The sequence below is a fragment of the Bacillus rossius genome (genome assembly GCF_032445375.1).
Source record: "Bacillus rossius redtenbacheri isolate Brsri chromosome 9 unlocalized genomic scaffold, Brsri_v3 Brsri_v3_scf9_1, whole genome shotgun sequence".
In the NCBI taxonomy this organism is placed as follows: Eukaryota; Metazoa; Arthropoda; class Insecta; order Phasmatodea; family Bacillidae; genus Bacillus; species Bacillus rossius.
The window spans coordinates 7,654,636-7,678,356 of NW_026962012.1; the positions used below are offsets into that span (position 1 = coordinate 7,654,636).

The following is a 23,721-nucleotide window of genomic DNA, read 5'->3' on the forward strand; positions in this document are numbered from 1 at the left end:
TCATATTATTGACATGGATAATCATATGCACTCGGAGAAAACCACCACACGTTTTCTTTGAAATCATAAAATTACAGGGAAAAACTTTTTTAAAAATAAATAAAAAAAATTCAAAAAAGGAAAAAATTACCAAAATACATAAAATTCTGGCTTGTACTAGAACTCTATCTTTGTTACACAATGAGAAGTTCACAAGCTAGCAGAATCTATTTATGTATTTTGGTAATTTTTTCCTTTTTTGAATTTTTTTTATTTATTTTTAAAAAAATTTTTCCCTGTAATTTTATGATTTCAAAGAAAACGTGTGGTGGTTTTCTCCGAGTGCATATGATTATCCATGTCAATAATATGATGGTTTTCTCCGTGTGCTCCTGATTATTTCCTGCTTTCAATTTAATTTGTTTTCAATTTAAATTTTTTTATTAATTTATTTTATTATTAAATATTTTTTCTGTATTTATATGATAACAAAGAAACGTGAGATGGTTTTCTCCGTGTGCTCCCTATTATTTTTTCAATATTATGATGGATTTCTCCATGAACTCCTGATTATTCCTGTGGTTTCTTCAAGTGTTTCTGTCTATTATGAGAAACCGCTCTCTACATGACGGATTTTTTACCTAATGAGTCATGACGTGTTATTTAGAGTTACATTTAATTCGAGAATATCTGTTACTAAATCAGCACTTGTAATTTTTTTACCAGGTGGAAATAAAAATTAAGCAACCATTACTCAGTCAAATAATATGTCATGAGACATCCGTGGAGCACTAACATGTAAGACGAACTTCCTTCTCCTTGATGTCTAGCGAAGCCATCCTTGTTTTGCGATCGTTAGTGAGCTTCCCGCATACCACATAAAACAACTAAATAAATTATGACTCAACACAACACGTGGCGACATCACATGCTAATAATCGAGACCACATGTAACAATTTATTTTGTATGATGTAACTTAATTCTTGCAGATGAAATATTAAAAATTATATTTAAGTAATGTATCTAATTTAATTAATTCAGTTTGCATCTGACCATAGTCTCAGTAACTAATATGAATCCTGATTCGGTGACTGTTGCTGTAACGAAAGGACACAGGTGTAAGTTTTGCAGCAAAGAATTTATCTTGAGAAAGAATGGAAGACAACACGAGAAGAATGACTGTGATAAAAATCCACTACGTAATATGATAAGTTGTGTTCGATGTAGCAAGTCGTTTACGCGGAGAGAGAGCTTAAAAAGACATGACAGAACTTGTAACGTCAAGCCTGTGTACAAGCTAGAGGACAACGATGGCTCTACTAGACTAAGGAAGAGTGATCTGCATTACGACAATAATTTTCCTTGTCTTGGGAGAGATTATGATCGCGGTTCTTCCGATCTCGACAAAGAACTTAAATTGAAGGACAATTATGATTTATGGAAGAATGAAGACAATGGAAGAATCTTTAACGTAAAAAGTGAGAATACATTCCAGCCGAATTCAAGTAGATCTTTCCTACTTTGTAAAAATGATGGACTCCTAAAAAGGAAGCATGAAGACGATGAAGACGCTTCGACATCATCGACATCGAATTCTTACGGAAATCTAGGTGAAGATGATGCCTTCTACGGTGATTGCTACAGCGACTCTGCGGCTGTTGACAAAGGTATAGACTGTGATGAAGCAACTAAAGCAGGCAAGATGGAAGACTGTGGTGGTGTCCTGAGACCGAAACGATGGAAACAACGTGATATATTAAATAAATCGGATCAAGCTTGTGATGATCGCTGGCTAGATGATGAAAGTAACCCTGAGGATGGTGTTAAAACGGAAGACACCAGAGAAAATAATATTTATAATAATCAAGCAATGAAGATGGTGGTAGAAGAGACTGATTACACTTCATGGAACGATCCAAACATATTGGTTGACCGGCTAAGACTTCTACATGACTCGCTTTGTGCAGGAAACTATTCGTGCATCAAAGAAATATCAATCATACTCAAAGAACTGAGGAAAGCTGGCTACATATAATAATGGCTTGTTTTACTTGTATTTGTATAATGTAAAGAAATAAATAATTGCAATTATAAAAATTTAATGTTTTTTTTTTCTTGTATTCAGATTTCTAACTAAGACTAAGTTCTCGTAACTTGTGCTTCCAAATGTGCTTCCTTTTCGTTGATGGTGCGGCCTTTTCATTGATGGTGCTTCCTTTTCGATGTCGGTGCTTCCAAATGAGCTGCATTTTCGTTGGCGGTGCTGCCTTTTCGTTGTCAGTGCTTCCAAATGTGCTTCCTTTTCGTTGTCGGTGCTGTCTTTTCGTTGTCAGTGCTTCCAAATGTGCTTCCTTTTCGTTGACGGTGCTGCCTTTTCGTTGTCAGTGCTTCCAAATGTGCTTCCTTTTCGTTGTCGGTGCTGCCTTTTCGTTGTCAGTGCTTCCAAATGTGCTTCCTTTTTGTTGACGGTGCTACCTTTTCGTTGTCAGTGCTTCCAAATGTGCTGCCTTTTCGTTGTCAGTACTTCCAAATGTGCTTCCTTTTCGTTGTCGGTGCTACCTTTTCGTTGTCAGTGCTTCCAAATGTGCTTCCTTTTCGATGGCGGTGCTGTCTTTTCGTTGTCAGTGCTTCCAAATGTGCTTCTTTTTCGTTGTCGGTGCTGCCTTTTCTTTGTCGGTGCTTCCAAATGTGCTTCCTTTTTCGATGCCGGTGCTGCCTTTTCGTTGTCGGTGCTTCCAAATGTGCTTCCTTTTCGATGCCGGTGCTGCCTTTTCGTTGTCGGTGCTGCCTTTTCGTTGTCGGTGCTTCCAAATGTGCTGCCTTTTCGATGTCGGTGCTGTCTTTTCGTTGTCGGTGCTTCCAAATGTGCTTCCTTTTCGTTGTCGGTGCTGCCTTTTCGTTGTCGGTGCTTCCAAATGTGCTTCCATTTCGATGTCGGTGCTGTCTTTTCGTTGTCGGTGCTTCCAAATGTGCTTCCTTTTCGTTGGCGGTGCTTCCTTTTCGTTGTCGGTGCTTCCTTTTGTTTTTCCTTTTTTGTAGGTGCGTCCAAATTTGCTTCCTTTTTTGTTGATGGTGCTTCTATTTTTTAATGTTGTTTTGACTCTAGTATTTTAGTAAATTGATATTGATTTGCCTATCGTATTATTCCATACGGTGCATGTATATAAGCGAGTCCTAGACAGCAGGACGCTCGGTTTGTTACTGACGTCGGTGGTGTAAGGATCGCCTAGTTTGTTTCTTCTGGTGCATAAGTCGCGTAATTACCTGTTCTTGCGAACCGATATGTGCTGTTCCACCATCAGCTGAAGTTTCATCATCAGCAATGGATTCTTCAATTATTGAAGAGCGTACTTCGCATCAGTGCAAATACTGTGGAGCATCATTTACTATCACCTCAAATGCTCGCAGACATGAAAGAAGCGGTTGTTCTAATAATGATCAAAGAATACAATTTCAGTGCAATAAGTGCAATAAACTAATTTCACGTCTCGATAGCTTACATCGTCATTATAAAAAATGCTCCGAGACATATAATGAACATGGTTATTGATTTGACTCATGTGTTGTACCGTCTAATGAGATAATATAAGTGATATGAACTTCAGTCCGTCTCTGGCTGCGGTGATGACCTGATCGGATAGACATTTAAAGACATGTAAAAGGCTTAGTCCGTACAATAAGAAGACTGTTTGAATCGAGGAATCCAAAAAGGCTTTAGTAATTTGTCAGTGTTTTTTTTATGTACTTGTAGTAGTGTATTGAATTTATGTAATAAATTTTTTTTAATAGAACTTGTGGTGTTTTTTATTTTCTCAAACCTGTCACTTTAGTGGTTCTTTTTAAAATATTAGAGTTTTTTTTTATCGGTCAGTGATCGAACCAAGGACCTTAGTCGATCCAATCAATCAGTATATAGATTACAAATTTATTTAATGAATTTTTAACTTTTTCCCGAATATCTAGCATTAAAATTATGGATTTTCAAGATGGCGTCCAAATTTCAAGATGGCGTGTGTCACAGTAATAAATGATTACTGCACTGTAGCGGGTTAGAATAAATTTATCCAGATGGAAATGTACTCTATAATACGAGTACACACACACAAGATGGCATACTCCAGCAGGTGGTAGCTCCTGGTAGCATCTACTGAACATAAAATGTTGGATCCATGATGGTTGACAAGGACAAAGTCAAATTTCGAGGACAAAGTCAAATTTCAATGTCAAGGTCAAATTTCAAGGTCAAGGTCAAATTTCAATGTCAAGGTCAAATTTCAAGGTCAAGGTCAAATTTCAAGGTCAAGGTCAAATTTCAAGGTCAAGGTTTAAGTTGAAGGTCAAGGTCAAATTTCAAGGTCAAGGTCAAAGTTCAAGGTCAAGGTCAAAGGCCAAGGTCAATGATCAATGTCAACAGTTGAGGACAAAAGTATGGTGACCAGATAATTATACTACATGGTAACGGCACACTCTAGCAGACGAAAACAAGATGGTGGACTCCAGCGGATGAAGACAAGATGGCGGACATGATGTCATACCAGTTGATGATATAAACCTTGGTACTGGTGGTGGTAGATCAGTCTAGGTAGCTTTCATGGAGGAAGGATCGACCGTTTACTCTCGTCGGGAATCGAGCCAAGGACGTACATCGATATAATCAAACAGAATTTAAATACATTAATTTTTTGATGAATTTTGGAATTTTTTTCATTAAAATCGGATAATAAATAAAGATTTTCAAGATGGCGTCCAGATTTCAAGATGGCGGACATGACGTCATGCTCACTGTCGATATATATGCTTTGAAAAAAGTGGTGGGGGGCAGTCTGCCAGCAGCCACCACAGGGGGAAGGATCGGTCGCCATTTTTAATTTTTTGACCTCGTCGGGTTCGAACCGAGGACTCCGAGCTCCGTATCGATAATGTTTGTTTTTTATAAATATTTTATTAAATTTATATTATTTAAATTTTTTTATAATTTTTAAAAAAAATTTCATTAAAATCGGATAATAAATAAAAAAGTTAAAGATGGCGGCCGTAACGGAAATTGCAACGGTGACGTCATCATCCAATATGGCGGACAACACAATGCCGGAATTTTCTAGAAAACAAAATGACGTCATCCAAAATGGCGGATCCACGATGGCGGATCCAAGATGGCTGCCGTGATCTACTTGTCCCGTTACGTTATGTCCCGTTACGCTGTGTCCCGTTACGCTCGTCCAAGATGGCCGCCGTGACGTCACAATCCAAGATGGCGGACCGACAATCACAATCCGCACCATCCACAGCCAGAAGCCAGTGCCAGAACATACATTCGTATACTACTGTTTGTGATTTACAGAATTATCACACTAGCACAATTCACTACCGCTGGTGATTTTTAATCAACGATTTGTCAAAATTTTGACCGTTTATGATGAAGCACTGGCTGTATAAAATGAGGTAATGTATCAGTTAGTTGCATTAATACAACTTCACTTGTTCAGAAAGTATTTAGTTACAATGAGAGCATAATTATTACTAAAAAGTTTTTATGAATTTTTCTATTGTGTTGCATTGGCTGCAAATTTTGTGAATGCTATTATATAATCATAAGTTCCGTTATGCCGATTATTTTGTTTTTGCGACAAAATAGTGTAATTGTGACCACGAAATCTATCATTAGTAACTTCAATGTGTGAAAAGCAAACAAATAATTTCGTTAACATTACGACATTATTTTGTTAACACTTTCAATCATCTAGATTTGACTTCTCTTTATTTGGATAAAATTTTTTGGTGGCACTAGAGCTTTACTAAGTCTCAAAATGACCAATTTAAAAATAATTCACAAAATGTAAAGAAATTTATAATGTTGACTCTTTTGATTATTAATAAGAAAAATCAATGACTATTTCGCAATTTTTGAGCAACAAAACACTTTTTAATCACATATGGTATCTTATTTCTTTCAGTACACATACTTTGATTAAATTTGACATTTAGGCGCCTAAAACCTTCTAAATTTTACTCCTTTTTTATTTCGTCAATGTTATTTTCCGAACAATAACTCTTTACTAAAGTACTAAATGACCAATTCTGCAATATGCGGTAACTGTGGATCGAAAAAAAAAAAAAAAGAAAAAAGCATACAATGAGAACTTAAGAGTGTCTGTTTATATTATCAGGGTCAATACTGGAGCATGTATAAGGTATAATACACAGTACTAAAAGTAAATAAATATTGTTTGTAAATAAATAACACACTAATGTGCAATAGTTTTACACAATGTTGAGTATTTATGATGTACTGAAATCATTCGTGTTAACATGTTTAAATGTAACATTAAAATCCTATGAATTAATACATGCTTGATAAATATTTGTTGACAAAATATTTCACTTTAGTTGATCCTAAATCTACAGACCCTATAAAAAAATAACCCCGAGCTTTAAATGCGCGAGGGCGCTAAGGGCGCCAATGGCTCGCGCTTCACATGCCTCATCGCCTCTATGCACCATGCACCGAACTAGTGTGCGGTCTTCGTGGCAGCATCGCGCCTTTATGAAACTTTCATTTGTGACTTTACAGTGATAGTTTTGAAATAAAATATTTAAGATAAAACTACTATTTATTAGATTACTAACATAAACTAATGTATAAAAAAATTTAGATAAATCTAACAGTAATAAAATAAACCTACTATGCGAAACTTGCGTCAACAAGTGTAATGCCTCTAATATTGTAATTTTAAGCCAGTACCGTTCAGCAAATTGGAGGTTAACGCCTGGAGCATTGCGTGCCCTTTGAACTGTTATGAATTTAATTAAATTTATGTAATTTCCAAAAAAGAACCTGCTTTGAATAAATGAATAATTCTACGGTGGTCCAGACGACTTGTATATCTCCGTATAGGAACCACGTGTTCCGTGCGCCGGCGGGGGGAGACTCACTGGACTTGGTGCGCGGCTCCCGGGGACCGTCGACGGTGACCTTGATGGCCTTGTTGTAGGTGGCCACCTGGTGCGGGCTCGAGCTGATCACGATGGTCAGCGAGAAGCTCTTGCCTGCAACACACAGACACCAGCGCCGCCGTCAGCTCCCGCTCGCGCCGACGTGTCGACCACACGCCGTCCGATACCAGTCCAGCTGCTTCCATCATCTTAGCTCTCGGTTTAGTGATTCCGTGAATGGCGCGGAAGTCGCAATGGAACGGAAATGTGCAACCACGGTGCTGCCATCTGTGGCGGATGGCGCGAACCAAAAGTTCGCAAAGCCAAAGGAAAACTTTATATTAATTTCACGAGTGGGGGAAAACGGGTTCGTAAGGATATCCCAAATGATTTTTTACAGTTTTTTTTATTAATTACTAACAACTAGGGAAATCTGTATTTCGCGATTTCATTTCATGTCAAGGTATTTCACAAAACACTGTAGCTTTTTTTTTAAGAGTCATGGCAAATTGTGAGGGTGCAGCAGTACGGTGACCACATTCTCATTGGCCCCGTCAAGAGCGGGACGACACCTCTAACCGACCTCAGCCAATAGCCACAGGAGAAAAGCTACAGTATTTTGTGAAATACCTTGACACGAATTGTATTCGCGAAATACAGGTGTCCCTACTAATAACTATATATTGCATTTAATCCAGAAAACTCTCCGTCCGTAAAGTCGGTCTCACGCCGATCAGCCACACACTAGCCTGCACAGTGGCTCACTCTGCCAGTCTCTGTCCGCTCGCGACAGGCCTCGACAACTGCCTCGCCACTCACCCGCTCCGCGCCGCAGCACCGTCCCTGACTGTCGCTACTGGCGCTACTGTCGCCCCGACTCCTGCCGAAGAGGCTCGCCCTCGCTGGTGTCGCTACCGAAGAGACTCTTCGTCAGTAGCCACTCCACACCTGATGGCACTCCCGCGGATGCTGGCGTCGTCGCTGTTATACCCGCTGGCCGTCTTTCTCGAACCGACTGGAGTGTTCGTGACGTGTCGCGTCATCCCGGGCCGACCCGACGCTCGAAGCATCCAGAATTGCGGCGTTTATTCACGCCACTTCACGCGGCGGCCTCGGGAAGCCCGTAGAATTTTCAGGCCGTTAAGGGATGTATGACAACGCCGAGGAAGGGGGAAGCGGGGGAAGGGGGTGTCGCTGCGTGATCCCCTACGATATGCGTGCGTGACGTCAGTGGCCGTGCGGGGCCACAGCCAGTCACGTTGTAAGGCCCGTTAAGGTACCAGGCACGCATTGCCTCCTACACGCATGTAACAGTATTAACTGTTTAGTGGATTTTAACCAGAGGGGCGGTATTTTAATATAATTCCTTGTCAAGAATCAGGTCCAACGCCGAGGTTTAGTATTTTTGCGAGTCTATTCAGTATATGGATTAAAATTTCGATCTGCTATTAAAATGATTCAATAATGGAATAACTACTCTGCGTATAGCGAATGTTAGCAGCGAGTGCGGAAACTACGCGTCAAGTAATGTACATAGTTTAAAACAAAATTTTCTTATATGTATGACGTTCCGCATAATTTTAAAGAATTCTATGTTAGATTTTGTGTCTGAGTTTTGTACTATAAGTGCATTTGCAACATGAGAACACATGAATTTTCTCGTTACCGAGTTATACATCTCATGCAAGTTGTTTAAATGATTCATGCAATGGGGAATTTTGATTTAATGCAGTTTTTTGGACATACGCCATTTCAGTTATAACTGCTTTCAAGGAAAAAAATTCAGAAAATAATGAATAAATAAAAATATGAAGATAAAAAAATTCACAGAAAACAAGACTGAATTAGGGTCGTTACCACAACGCCGAAATACCACAACGCCGAACGTACAATAACGCCGAATGCCAGATTGACCGCAACGCCGACAGCTAGAAAACTGCTGTGTACCACAACGCCGAAATACAATAACGCCGAAAAAAGTTGCTGCGGGGGGGGGGGGGGGGGGGGGGGGGGGGGGGGGGCACAGGAGCAAAATTAAAAACAACTGAATGAATTTGTGTGCTAACCTTACATAACCTAACCTTTGTGGTAGTCCTGCAATGACATTTTTCGGGGTTAATGTGATTCGGCGTTGTGGTGATTCGGCGTTGTAGTACACGGCAGTTTTCTAGCTGTCGGCGTTGTGGTCAATTTGGCATTTCAGCGTTATGGTTTTCGGCGTTATTGTACGTTCGGCGTTGTGGTATTTCGGCGTTGTGGTACGTCCCCAGAAACCAACGATGAAACTAAACAATTATTATGGACAACACAATGGCTACACCACGGACAAAAAAGTTCAATAAAAATATCATACAGCACAAAAATTCAGTTGAAGGAACTTAGCCATGGAAAAAATAATATAACAACACAGATGAACACAGTGGAATAGCAACGACGAGATATATTTAATGCAGGCAGACAACAAACCTGGATAACGCAGCAAAAATATAAACACACGGATGAAGATAAACAAGTACTATGGACAACACAACTACGATACCACTGACGAACACAGAAGATTTCCAATGCAATGAGAACAGCCAATGGCAGGCGAGGATTATCCTGATTGTTCGCGCACAAAAGGGGTGACATTGTTAGCTGATGTATTACTGTAAGGGTTGTTGGTTTGCAACCAAATTGTGTAGTAAATTGCTTTCTTCTTTAATAAAAAATTACCCATATATATTTTTAAATTGAATGCTTTGTTGACTGCTAATACTGCTATTGCTGACAATAAATGCTGATTTCTTAAGTTTCCTTTTTATTGGGTGTTCTTCCTGTATGAATGGTGCAGCATTGTCCCAGAGTATTCTATTATATGGCTACTGTCCCAGGCATGTGGCAAGTATAGATTTTATAAGCATTTGCCCTGAATTTGGTATCGTGTGTCCATCGCTGTTGACTGGACGTAAAGCAAATATAAAACAAACTATACTCTTTGCTTTTCTTTACGTTGTATGCTTTTATACAGTGACGTATAAGGTACACATTAAAGGGAGTAAAATAAATTCTGTTTCTATTTTGTTCTAGATTTGAAAACAAAATTTGAACTTTTTTTATTCTTGAGGCAATGTATGCTTCTTACAACCACATTTATATAGCTTTAGTTTTGGCATAAGAAATATAATCAGTCCATACTTAATATTTTGTTATCAATTTTACTTTGGAATGAGAAGTTACCGATTTTGTTATTTATTACAGTTAAAAAATGTTTTTTTTTTTTTTTTTTTTGCTTTTTATAAACATGCAATGACAGTTTTTCAACTTATACAATTGTATGGAATATTTAACTTAAAATATGTATATACTTAAAATAATATATCTCCTATATGTGTTTAATAAACTGCAAATGTATTTGTTTGGTAAGTATTCCATGGGGTTGAATACGTTAACAATTCCCGTTCGATTTTAAGTTATGTTATTGAAAATTCCTCGCAGTGCAATAAAAAAATTCAAATTTCAGGAGAAATAACTTTTCCTGTTATTTTATATTGATAGTTTAATTTGAAACAACACGCTTCCGTTCTTGTGAAATAAAAAAAGGGTGTTAACAACAAATAAATACGATAGCCTTACAACCGCATACATAATGGTGAGAGAAAAAGGAATCTCTCACGCCACAAAAGGCGCGTGGCCTATTTCGAACGAATGCCATCCCAGCGCGTGACGTGACACCTTGGAGACAAGCGCGCATCTGTCACGTGCGCGCGCGTCGCCCCAGGTGACGGACGACTCCATGTTCGCCAATCAGTGTTACCAACTGTCAGTGCGGACAGGCTCGTGTTTCCCTGCCGCTGCGGATCCGACCCTTCCCCCCGCTTCGGACCCGTCAAATCCACCCGCCGCCTCCCCTCTCCCCGTCATCGCTAATACCCCTTCTCCCTTCGAAATCGCCCCCTCCCCCAGCATGACTCATTTCCCAACAATACAACAACCCCCCCCCCCCCCCAATTCCCCCATTCCCCTTCGCAGGCCTTATACACCCCCAAAAACATCTCCCCCCCTTCTCCGCGCCTCGACCACCATTGCTACCAACCTCCTCTCATAGAAAAAAAGAAGAGATCAATAAAAAGCCCCACTGTGCCAGGGGTGAGGAAATTACAATAACGCGACCCTCCCCAGGGAGAGATTTTTATTTTAAAAACCACCCAAAAAATTGAATGTCCCGTGTTTTCCGCGGAATGTGGGGTGAAAGACGTTAATTTTAATTCGGGTTCGAAATTCATCGAAATGAACACCACTAATGGACTACGAAATTTTCGCCCCCCACAGTTACAACTGAAATTCAGCCAAATTTAAATATTCAACTAGCAAAAACTCTTTACATTTGTCTAAACTAATGATATAAATGTGAGTTAATGTACTAAAAAAAAAGACTAAATCTTTTACTGACCATGATGAGGGTAATTTAACTTTTTAAAGAAAAAAAATCGTTAGTTTAGAAATGTGTAAATATCGACAGATTTTGACGCTAAAATATAAACAAATAAAACTGTTATTTTACTCCGAAAGGAATATCTCGTTAGAAAAATATAACAGGCCTTATGACTCATTAGTAGAAACAAGATTTCGTGACTAAAGCTGAGAGTTATAACACTGTAGCATTGTCTATGTTTCGTGATTGGTTGAGTTTCCTTTCAGGTGCATATCTACTGTCAGAACACAAGTCACAGTATTGCAGTGCGGTAGCAAATGCGTCTTGAAAGGATAGACGAAGACAATCAATTGCTTGTCTGGCAGACGGCCGCCAATCGCAAGGAAGAAACCGCTGGCTCAGGCATACCATATTGCAGTCTAATAGGCATTCAGAAATGTTTGTAAAACAATTTACCTTACCATATTACTAGAGACCTGCAAAATTCGCGGTTTCGATGGCCTTCAGGATAGACTGCACATACCCTGTACACTCGGGAAAATAACGCAAGTTCATTGGCTGCTGACTTGTAAGTCGTCTCAGCTGGTTTGTCTGTGATTCGATCCTTCTTTGGTTAAGGGATTATAACTGGTTGAGATTCCTCCAGATGAACAGTAAGCCAATAGTAAATTATCTAAGAGGTATATGTGTATGATTCTAGCCTATCACCGAATGAATCCGCGATTTTTGCAGGCTTTACCTAGCTATTACCAGTAGCAAGAACTCCAAAATGGAATTATATCTGTGCGCGGAGTAACACATTAAGTCGTTTAATGAAGCAAGATGGCGAAACGGTAGATTGCAGGACTCTCAATGCAGAGGAAACGAGTTAGAATCCCAGTCTGGGCAGCCTAATTATTGTTTCCTGCGGTTTCCTGGAACCACGCCATGCAAATTCTGGGATGGTTCCCGACTACAAGTAGAGGCAGGCATTTTTCGCGTTGAGGGTTAAACTTTAGTGTGCACTAAAATTGCACCAGAACGCCCGCATTACACAATGAAAATTTAACAGGTTGAAAGTCCGATGCACATGCATGTAAAAATAGCTTTAACTAGAAACCCGGAAAATTCGTGGGTTCATTTCGTGTTAAACTAAAATTCAAATAATTATACCTTAGTGCTGCTTTTGTCATTGGTTCACTGTTAATCTGGAGGACTGAGGGCCAATTAGAGACCCTCACTCATAGAAGTGTCGAATCACAGGCCCTCAGTCGAGACGACTCACAATTCAGCAGCCAATGAACAGTTGTCATTTGCCCGAGTGTGTAGAGGATGTTGGAGTATATCCTGGTCTCTAGCTTTAACCAAGAACTGAAGTCTTCAAGATGGCGGAACCACAACATGCAGCCGTATATATTAACGTTCGATAATATCTGGAGACGTACTAAGCGCATTGGTGTACCATATTAAACTTTATGGTAGTGAAACCACTCTGGAATACATTTTGTAAACTTGAATAGTCATAACACGATATAATCGCCAAATTTAAATACACATATAATTTATTAGCCATGAAAATTGTGTTGGAACAAACATGGCGTCAAAAATATTTAACTTTTGGTTGGTTCTCTGTGGCATTAAAAAAGTGGCACACTATCTTTAAAGTATTTTTCAAACTAAAAGTTTTAGTCCAACAGATAAATTAAAACAAAAATACTGAAAGATATTTCAACACATATTAAAACATTAAGTATATAAATATATATGCTAAAATGACAGAAATTCGTCTGCAAATGCTTCCTACAAATAAAAATTAACATTATTGTGTTGATTCAATACTTAATATTTAACAGAATAATTGTAATCACGAAATGCTTTTATTCAACATGGCGTACATAGGTTAACTATTTCTTATGTCTATAGTATGACGAACGCTGCGCTATCTCAAAATTTCTAATGCTAACTATGGATTGTTCAGAATTTTAATGAGTATTTTTTTAAGTTGTCATTAATTCTTTTTATGAATTATAACTAGGGGCAGGCATTTTTAGCGAATAAATCTGAACGCCTATAGACTGCAACAAGGTATACCCGCACCTGTGGTTTCTTCCTTGGGATTGGCGGCCGTCTGCGAGAGAAGTCGTTGCCTTTTTTTGACTGAGCCACTCAGGACGCGTTTGCTTTCGCACTAAATTACTCTGATTGGTGTTGTATTAATAGACATGTACCTGAAAGAAATTCACCCAATCACGAAACACAGACGGTGCTACAGTGTTTTTTAACTTATAACTAGTCTCGGAATCTTTTCGCGAAATATGCATGGCCCTAATTATAACTCAAAGTCTTAAAGGATAGTTATACTGTTGTGTGTGGGGAGGGGGGGGGGTTTAGCCTGAGCTAACCGGTGGTAACAGAGACGCAGGTGATACTAAGTCATTTCCCAAAACGCTACATTTACTATGGAAACGGGAGCAGGCACAAACACTTAACATATTAATGACTGACTCCTACAAGATACTATCGAGTTTCTATTACCGCGGCAGTCGACTGACGTACTGCGGTACCACTTATACGAGGCGAGGCCGCACGAGGCTCGGACGTCCTGGTCGTACACCCCGCAACACTGTTATAAAGTTTCGTTTGCACACCAGTATGCTTAGTTCATCCTCCGATGTTCGCGAAAGTTAATACATAAGTAGGGACCGGAAAAATTCGCGGGTTCAATGACCTCTAGGATGAACTTTATAGTTCTACGTACAGTCGGTCAAATGTCACCCTCTCATTGGCTGCTGTCTTGTGAAGGTGTCCCAATGTAGCGGCCTGTGATTCGACACAGCTTCGGTTGAGTGTTTCTCACTAGCCCAGAGTCATACAAGTGAGTTGTGAGCAAATAGCAGAGGCAGCACTGAGGTATAACTATTTGAATTTTAGGCTGTCGTGAAATGAATCTGCGAATTTTTCCGTTTTCTCTATACATAAGGCATGAATCACGTGGATCAGCCATTTGTTTTCGAGATTTCTGTGACTTCCACAGGTGAAGCACCGTGTTTGCGATTTCCGTCCCAATCGACTTCTGTTACACTCACGAAATTACTCCTACCAAATGCTGTATACCGAGAGCTAAGATGTTTCTACATACATCAAAAGGAAGTAGTAGCAAATAAATTCCATAAAAAAACAACTTAAATTTCAAGTTTGGCTTGCGTTCATATAATTAGAGACCGGAAAAATTCGCGGATTCCTTTCGCGATAGGCTAGAATCCAAAAATATTCGCCTTTTTACCGCATCAGTGATTGGGCAACAGTTTATTTAAATGACACTCGGCCAATGGAAAACCTATAACAAAAGAATTATCGAATCACTAGCGTCCCAGTTAACAGGTGTCACGAGTCAGTAGCCAATGAGCAGATGTCATTTTCCAGCATGCATAGAGGATCACGTAGTATATCCTACAGGTGATTGAAATCGCGAATTTTTTTGGTCTCTACATATAATTAATACAGCTCAGTTTTGTTATTCTTTAATATTTGATAATAAACTATTAAGTAAGCATACTTGGTTATAGTTATTTAAATCTATCAACTGAATGCAGCCAGTTGTTACATTTTCAATAAGAAGTGATTGATTTGATTTGCTAATGTGTTTATGAAATCTTTGCGACTATTCAAAAACTATTGAATCTCCGAGTAACTTAAACTTGGGAAATGTCTTGCTTGAACTTACATTTTACCTCTCGTAAATGCATTTTTTTTTATTTCTTAAGTGTTTACAGATAATAAAGTATTCCATACGAATATTAATTAAGTTAAAATCAAACATGTTTTTTTTTAGCTCAAGCAATTAAAATCGATTTGTATAATTCATTGTTTAAAAAATTCTAATACTTACACGGAGTTAATGTGTAGGTCCTATTTAAAACATAACCTATATATATATATATATAAATGTGTTTATTACTTATAAAGTTTTTCAAAAATATATGTAACTAGAACACAGCACGTAAAATACAAAACGAGCTTAAACTAACATTGAAAATGCGTTAGCATGAATCTTAGGAAATGTTGGATGAAAGTCAATTATATCTTATGTTAAAATAAAGTAATAAAATTCCTTTGTTTACTACAACAAATGTTTTTTTTTTTAAACATGAACAACTGAAAATGTTTATAAGCACATACGTTTATTTACAGCAAAATATATTTCACTGTCAAAATAATACAAACAATTTCATTCATGACGACGTTAGCTACTATATAGTACAAATAATCTTTTTTTCATTTTAATACTAAATAATAGGCCTAATTTACGCCAATTTAACGGACCGCTTCAAATTTTTTTAACGGTATTGATATTGCTATCTTTTAATTAACGAAGCTACGTTTATTCGGCTAAATTTGTTTACGTATGTTTTTCTTCGCAGTAAAGAAAAATTGGTTTCCCATTGCGTTGGGTTAAGCATGGTACTTGCTTTCCTGTGTGTCTGCGGCGCGAAATAGTATTTTGTATCCTTCACGTGGCTAATGATATTTTTCCTTATATCATATTTCCTTCCAATGCAGCATATTAAAGCAAGTGCAAATCGCTTGTTTCCCCATTTAAGACAGCTCCTAGAATTCCGTCCCCCCCCCCCTCCCGGATAAATACCATTTAGGGGAATACCACTGTGAAAGCTCAGATGCCAACGGTGTCAGTTGTAAAACTGCAGGATAGGGCTTTGTAAAATTACAAATGGTAGAAAGCTCTGCCTTGTAGTTTTACAAGTAGTGATAACGTTGGCAACTGAGTTTCCAAGGGCTTTCCTTCTAAAAGCACAAAAAATGTTACAGGTTGTTCCACAAACTTGTCCCTACTCGTTGCAAAACCACATCAGGAACCATGGAATGAAGAGTTCGAAAGTAAAACACCTGGCGGTAAGATCCAAAACAATACACTCGTATTACCATTATAGCACCAAACGTAACTTTTGTATACGCCACAGAAATTCTTGCAAAAAAAAATTATATCTTTCTTTTTGTTGAAAATAAATAATAGGCATACACAAATCGAAAAAAAAAATACTCGTGTTATAGGCCTACACGATAGTCACACGTACGGAGTCCGGAATACATTTTAGTGAATTTTGCGGGAATTTCATAACTTTCAGTGAAAATAATAATAACATATTATTATCAATCGTTAAGCTTCAGAACTATTTATACTGATTAATTAGTCTTCTGGCGTTTTATGAGCGGTTAGAAGACCGGATAAAGCACGGGTGGTGTCAAATACAAGTGCAGTTGTTTTTGTAAACAGAAAAAAAAATTTCTGTACTTAAAAGTTCTCTTTGGAAACCAGTTACCAACATATATTTTGTAATACTACAAGACATATTATAACTTTGTACAATACATGGCTAAAGATATTTTTTCATATATTAAATAAATTTTTTGAGATAATACTGAGTATTTATTACGAAAATTGGCGCATCCAAGCATTATTTTTTTAAAATATGGAAAAATATTAATTCGGATATTAATAAATGGACATTATTTTGTTTTATTATGACTATTAATGAGCGAAGTTAATACCGAAAATATATTCAGGGAACGGTTTACAAATAACTTTAACTAATGGACGTACTGTGAGAACACAAATCATAAATGCCCGGGTAAAAATCCGAACCCAGTAGGTAAAACTGCGAACCCCACTATTTTTCTAGTGTACACATTTACAAATATTTGTAATTTTACATTAATTTTTTGTTCCATTAAAAAAGTACAGTGTAGAACAGCATATAACGTAATATTACCCCTGATATTTATTTAAAGGTAATAGTTATGAACGAGTTGTTTGTTAATCTTTACCTCATGCTTCAAATGTAAGATAGCAAAACCAACGTGTCCCTACAAAACAAAAGTGTTAAAATTGCGGTTCTTAGTTATTTGTGTATAAATTATTACTGAATTTTTCCTGGCTTATGTGTTTTTTTTTTTTAAATGTTTAAAAACTAAAGCTGGTCCAATATTTACTTTAGGAGTGTAGAGTAGACCATTATTAGGTACGATTACAGCTGCCTCAGTTTAAGGGTTACAACAATTATATCGTTTAGATTACGAAAATTGCATGGAAAAGTATTTTAACAGTAGGCTCCAGTTAAGATCAGTTGTGATCTATTTTGGAATAAATGGTTCAATATTAATATATCAAAACTGCGCGCAGATATATTATGAAAACAAACATTTGTGCTCGCAAAAATAAATTTGGCCTACATGTTCGAAGTTTAAATTTGATTGAGTTTGTATTTATTGTTTGCCGATATGTTGTGTTTGTGCAACAGATAGGGCTTATTAAATTTTTCGCATATACTTGGAACGCTGTAAAAAAATTCAAACAAATAAAACTCTTGAAAAAAATGTTTTTGATTCCTAACCAGCTTGATACATTAAATATGTTCTCTCTATACAAACGAAAAAATTAATCATCACAGTAAAAAAAGTTAAATATTTCATCTAACATACCAGTATTTCACCGCGAAATGTATTTTTACACCTACAATGTTCAGGCTTCTTAACTTTTGTCCAAGCAAATATATTACGAATAGTTTTAAAGCGAGATTGCAAAGATTTGGTGAATTTGCCACAGCTTTGGTGATTTTACTCCATTGTAGATCTATATAAATTTACATACGTGATGCATGTTTAAATGTTAATTTATGTCAGTGTATGTACTTCAAAGATTTAGCAAATATGCACCAAACAATGAATGTGTTATATATTATACTTCTTCCAAAAACGTTTATGTTTTTTTTTAAAAAATAAAAACGATTACGTTTATTCGTTGTGTGCTTTTAAGATAATTTTAATTTCATCTCGGTTTATTAATCTCACAAACGCTTATTTTTATTTGAGTAAACCAGCAGAGTATTAAACCCAAGACCACTTGAAAAGTATTTTAACATCTTGATATCTCGACCATTGCCCATACAATTAATTTTTATTTTATTAATACAAGAACGTGTTTAGCAACAAAGATGAATATATAAACACACGGACAACAAGTCGATATAAGCTGATGTTACATGCCTAAAGAGTACCAGGTAATCTACCGGAAGGAATTAAGACAGAAAAATAAATTACAGCCCTGACGAACACAGTGGACTAAAAAATACGAGACAGTTTCAACAAGAACTGTAAAAACTGAAGGAATAAAAAACCTTTTGAAAACGCAGCGACGCACAGACGAACCAAGCGACTAAAACTGTACACACAATCTGGGAAACACAATGACGGACAGCACGGATAAGCGCAGTATGCTTTCTATGACAGAACTTAAGACGTTTCAGAAACTGACATCTTCTCCCGTCATCCGTCACGGACAGACTATTTGCGTCCACTGGAAAACATAAGTTTATATACGACAAAAAAAAGAAATTATATTGTCATGTATCAGTTTTATGCAGATAATTGTTCTTTGTAAATTTACTCTGACAAATATTATGCCCCGTTTACAGTGAAGTAATTGTGTGTAGCCGACACTACTACAGTTTAGGGATAAAATAAAATAGTACGTTGAGAAAAATTAAAAATGTTTATGTGCAATTTCACATAAACATACAAATGTGTAATTTAACACAATATAAATTTTAATAAAATATGTACAGTCACGTGTTTTAAACGAAGCCTGTAGCACAATTTGGTTCTCTATAATAATGGTCCTTTTATTCGTGCATATTGAACCATAGTAAGTTTGCAAAATAAAAGATCGCTTAAGTCTTTAACAAACGCGAAGTCCTGGAGAGCGCCAGTCAGAATTGAACCACAAATATGTTAGTCTGTTTTTAAGAAAAAAAGAAGTGGAGAGTATTGGGTAGGTATAGCGACTTGAATTATAGGTATGAAAATATGCAATTCCCGAAAATAGATTTTGTATTACTATTTAGCTTTTAACTTTTATAAAACAGTATAGCATATTAAATCGCTACTTCATAAATGTTGCATATGGTAATTTAAAAGTTTCAATATTCGAGATCTATTATTGTTTAGCCTTTATAATAACAAATCATTTCATACGATGGGAAACCACACATATTAGGAGGGTCATTTAAAACTGTGATTCCAAGAAAATTTCAATCATAAAAGAACTTCTCTAATCCTCCCGCAAGAAATGTGTAAAATTATAAGAAGGACTTGGGAAATGTTTGTTAATTTCTAATGACAGTATAGACTGCAACTATTTGTGGCTACAATTGAATGCCATTTATTATTACAGTATGCGCTATTTAATCACTCTGAAAAACGTTAAATATCATAGATAAATATATGGCCAGTACATGAACAGCCCAGAAACAAAGTATGTAATAACCATGAGATAATCAGATAATTAAGTGCCGCATTGGCGAATAGGTTCACAGAGTATTATTTTGTGGCGCATAACAACGCATTAATTTAGCACATACGTATCTACAACTGATAAAACATGCACTCTGAAACATTTTTCTGGTATACAGAAAAAAACATTTTTGTGTAAGTTTACAAATGATTCCTTTGGAAACCAGCTCCCAAGAAATTATTTTGAAAACTAAAATAAATATATTGTAACTTTGTACAACGTATGGCTATGTTTACTTTTGCATATATGAAATACGTTTTCCGAGGTAATACTGAGTATTTCTTACGAAAATTGGCGCATAATTTTATACTTTAATTGATGTTTTTAAGCATATGTTTTAAAAAGATGGAGTTCCAATATTTATAATGGGACTATATTTTGTTTTATTATTCTTAATTATATTCGCAGTTAATACTGGATAGCTATTCAGGGAACGGTTTACAAATAACTTTAACTATTGTAGGTACTGGGACAACACAAAGCATAATTGTCCGGGAAAGAATCCGAACCAAGTATAACTGCGAACACTATCTTGTAGTGATACAGCTGTTTTCATGTAAATGTACAAATTTACAAATATCTATAAATTTACATAAATATATACGTTCCATCTACCAACAAAAAAGAACTTGTAGCGAGTGAGAAAAAGCGACAAATACTTGCAGACTATCTTGGCTTAAAACATGTTGGCAATCATCCACCACGCCTAGCTATGGCGCTCACATTGTAGGGGACCAGTTCGGAATTGTCGCGGATTAATTTCGGCGCCGGATGAAACATTGCGAAAACACGATATGAGGTTGGTCGGGCTGGTTTTCGAACCCAGACCTTCTGGAATGCGAGTGTAACTTCTCGCATCGCACCACTGGGCTTGGTTGCGCAATAAAGATTAGAGACCCGTGAATTTCGCGGATTCATTTCGTGTTATGCTAAAATTCAAATAATTATACCTTAGTGCTGCTTCTGTCATTGGTTCTCTGTTAATCTGGAGGACTGAGGGCCAATTAGAGACCCTCACTCATAGGAGTGTCGAATCACAGGCCACCCAGTCGAGACGACTCGCAAGTCAGCAGCCAATGAACAGTTGGCATTTGCCCGAGTGTGTAGAGGATATTGGAGTCTATCCTGGATGGCATTGAATCCGCGAAATTCACGGGTCTCTAATAATGATTGATTACTGATTAGTCAATGTAACGCAACGTGTTTTCAAACGACACGCCACAGCACGGAGTTTTCTTTTTGACAGACCTAAAATATGTTATCCAACTTAATTTCGTGAAAGTTTATCTTAATCTAGGTCACAAAAATAATAAAATTAACATTACAGATTCAGTTTTAATAACTAACACTAGGCTTATGTAATAGAGCAGTTTTTCGATATTATAGGCTACATGTTGAGATATCAAGCTGTCATTCCACATCAAGTAAACCATGAAATTAAAACCAAGTACCAACTATATTTTCAATAGAACTGGGCTAACGAAACATTTAGGCTATTAATTTTTTCTCATAAATTATAAAGTAATAATCAGCTATCAAACTGAAATCGATGATAAAGTTACCTGTCGGCATTTAGGTAGCACTATTATGAAATATAGATACTATATCATAATTTGAAATATATAATCCATTACGTGACTCATTTGTGGATTTATTTAGTTTTGTTAGGGTGGCACCTCACATAACACAGGCATTACAAGAGCCATATTTCGAATAAAATATTTGATATTACCATGGTTCAAAAACATTGTATCAGCTCAAATGGGCTTTATAAGTATTAAAAATCTTTCAAAAATAGGTAAGAAGGGAGATTTTATGAAAAACTGTTTTTTCGTATTTACAAAAATGAAATTTATTGCAAGATTACGTCCCTTACAGAAGGATGCAGCAAGGCAGGTCGAATCGTCAAGCAATCTATAATTTCCACTAACATGGTCTCAACTCAGAAGCCACTTTGCTTTGTCGATGGTGTGAGTTAAACATTTGATATCGTGTCATAAGAACACGTTGAAAATAATTTCGTGAATGGAACGGGAGTCACATGGAACGGAAATGTGTGATCACGGTGCTGCCACCTGTGGCGGATGGCGCGAACCAAAATTCGCAAAGCCCTAGGAAACATTAAAGTATTAACAGTTTAATGAATTTTTAACAACATGGACAGTGTTTTAATGCAATAACTGGTCAAAAATTAGGTCCAAGCTGGCGTTAAGCATTGTTTAAAGTTTATGTAGCTTTTATCGGAATCTTTTTATTATTATTGTTTTAGCTTTCGCTCTGCCAATCGAATGATTAGATAGTCTACGTAACTGCTCTGGCAGCGAATTCTAGCGGCGACTGCGAAAACTACGTGTGATTTGTTTTAAATAATTCCACGTGAAATTTCGTGTCGAGTTTCGTATTATCTGTGTATTTGCATAATGAGAACACATGAATTTGCTCATTACTAGAGGCAGGCAATTTTCGCGAATAAATCTGAACGGCTATTAGATTGCAACAAGGTATGCCCGCACTAGAGGTTTCTTTCTTGTGATTGGCGGCCGTCTGCGAGAGAAGTCGTTTCTTTTTTTGACCGAGTCACTCAGGATGCGTTAGCTTCCGCACTGAATTACTGTGATTGGTGTTGTAACAATCGACAGGCACCTGAAATAAATTCACCCAATCACGAAACACAGGCGATGCTACAGTGTTTTAACTTATAACTAATCTCGGAATCTTTTCGCGAAATCTGCATGGCCCTACTTATTACCGATGTTAGATTTTACACATCACTAGCGAGTACTGAAAAGCCGCTAAAGGTTTTTCTTCCGTTTAGCATTGCATGTACAAGAAGAAGAAACTTCACGAATTAATGTTGAAATAAAATTAATTTGAGCTCTGGGCACTTTTACTATCCTACGAAGTTTCTGATTGCTTCTCATCGTTGTTCACTCCCGTTGACGACTTTAAATAACAAAGTACCTACTAAAACAATTTTGGTATCCTTCGGAAGATGCATTTCTCTTAAAAGTGGACAACATTTTTATATTACAAAATCTTTTTGTTTTACAGTTTAGTTTGGTTTAAATTCTCACATATGACCTTGATTATAACGGTAGAAAACTCAAGAACATGCTAATTATATTAGTTACAGTAACTTATTATTTTTGGCCATTTGCTTCTTCATTAAAAACATTTCTTTTGAAAATCTTATACTTATCATCTTTGGGAATCTACAATTAATTTAAACATTTTTCTTTTAAAAATGTTATATGAAAGGAATTTCCTGTGAAGTCGAATTAATTTATAAATTTTAACTCAAGATAACAGTAATACTCATTAAGGATGGTTAGCCTTCTGGAAATGCATATATTGCCTAAACATAAAATAATATTTTAGCAGCAACTTTGTTTAAGTAAATTGGTTACGTATTTTAGGTAGATTTCGAAAAAATTCTACTTATTGTAGCCGTTACCATGTTGCGACTTCCGGAAAATATTTATATATTTATTCGTTTCAGGGTCCACAGACCCCAAAACCATCGTCAACTCAAAAGTGTGTGTGTGTGTGTGTGTGTGTGATAGGAACACTATAACTCCCATAAATTTTCAAAAATCAAGTCCAAAATGATACTTAAAATATAATCATGGAAATCTTGGTCGAGTTTGTTAATGGGAAATATTCGACCAAAGGGGGATACATGAGGAAGTTTTTAGAAAAATAGAAAAATAGTGTTACTTCCATAATATGGTTAATATCACTTCCGCTTGAATGTATTATAACTCCTAGGTGTATACAAAAAACTTTTGTTAAAATACATTTTTGATAGTACCAATCATAACTGCAAGGGGTGGAAAAAACCAGGGTTGGAGGACAAAAAAATTCGCAAATCCCTTAGTAAGCACTGTATCTAATTCGTTCAAAATATTAGTAAATTGTATAATTCTTATATAAAACATTTGTCTAAAACAATTTTTGATAAAACAAACCATTTCAGAAACGCGATATAAAAAACAAGGATAGAATTAAAAAATCATAAATTACGTTCCATATACACTAGTATTACAT

At 36.7% G+C, this 23,721-nt stretch overlaps 1 protein-coding gene across 1 annotated transcript in view; it reads right to left on the minus strand.

The window, feature by feature from the left end:
• Positions 1-23,721, minus strand: part of LOC134542703 (segmentation protein Runt-like) — a 79,443-nt gene that overhangs the window by 46,487 nt on the left and 9,235 nt on the right. The window contains exon 2 of the mRNA XM_063387170.1: positions 6,914-7,027. Coding sequence (XP_063243240.1) covers positions 6,914-7,027 — 114 coding nt within the window. The remainder of the gene's footprint in view (positions 1-6,913; positions 7,028-23,721) is intronic.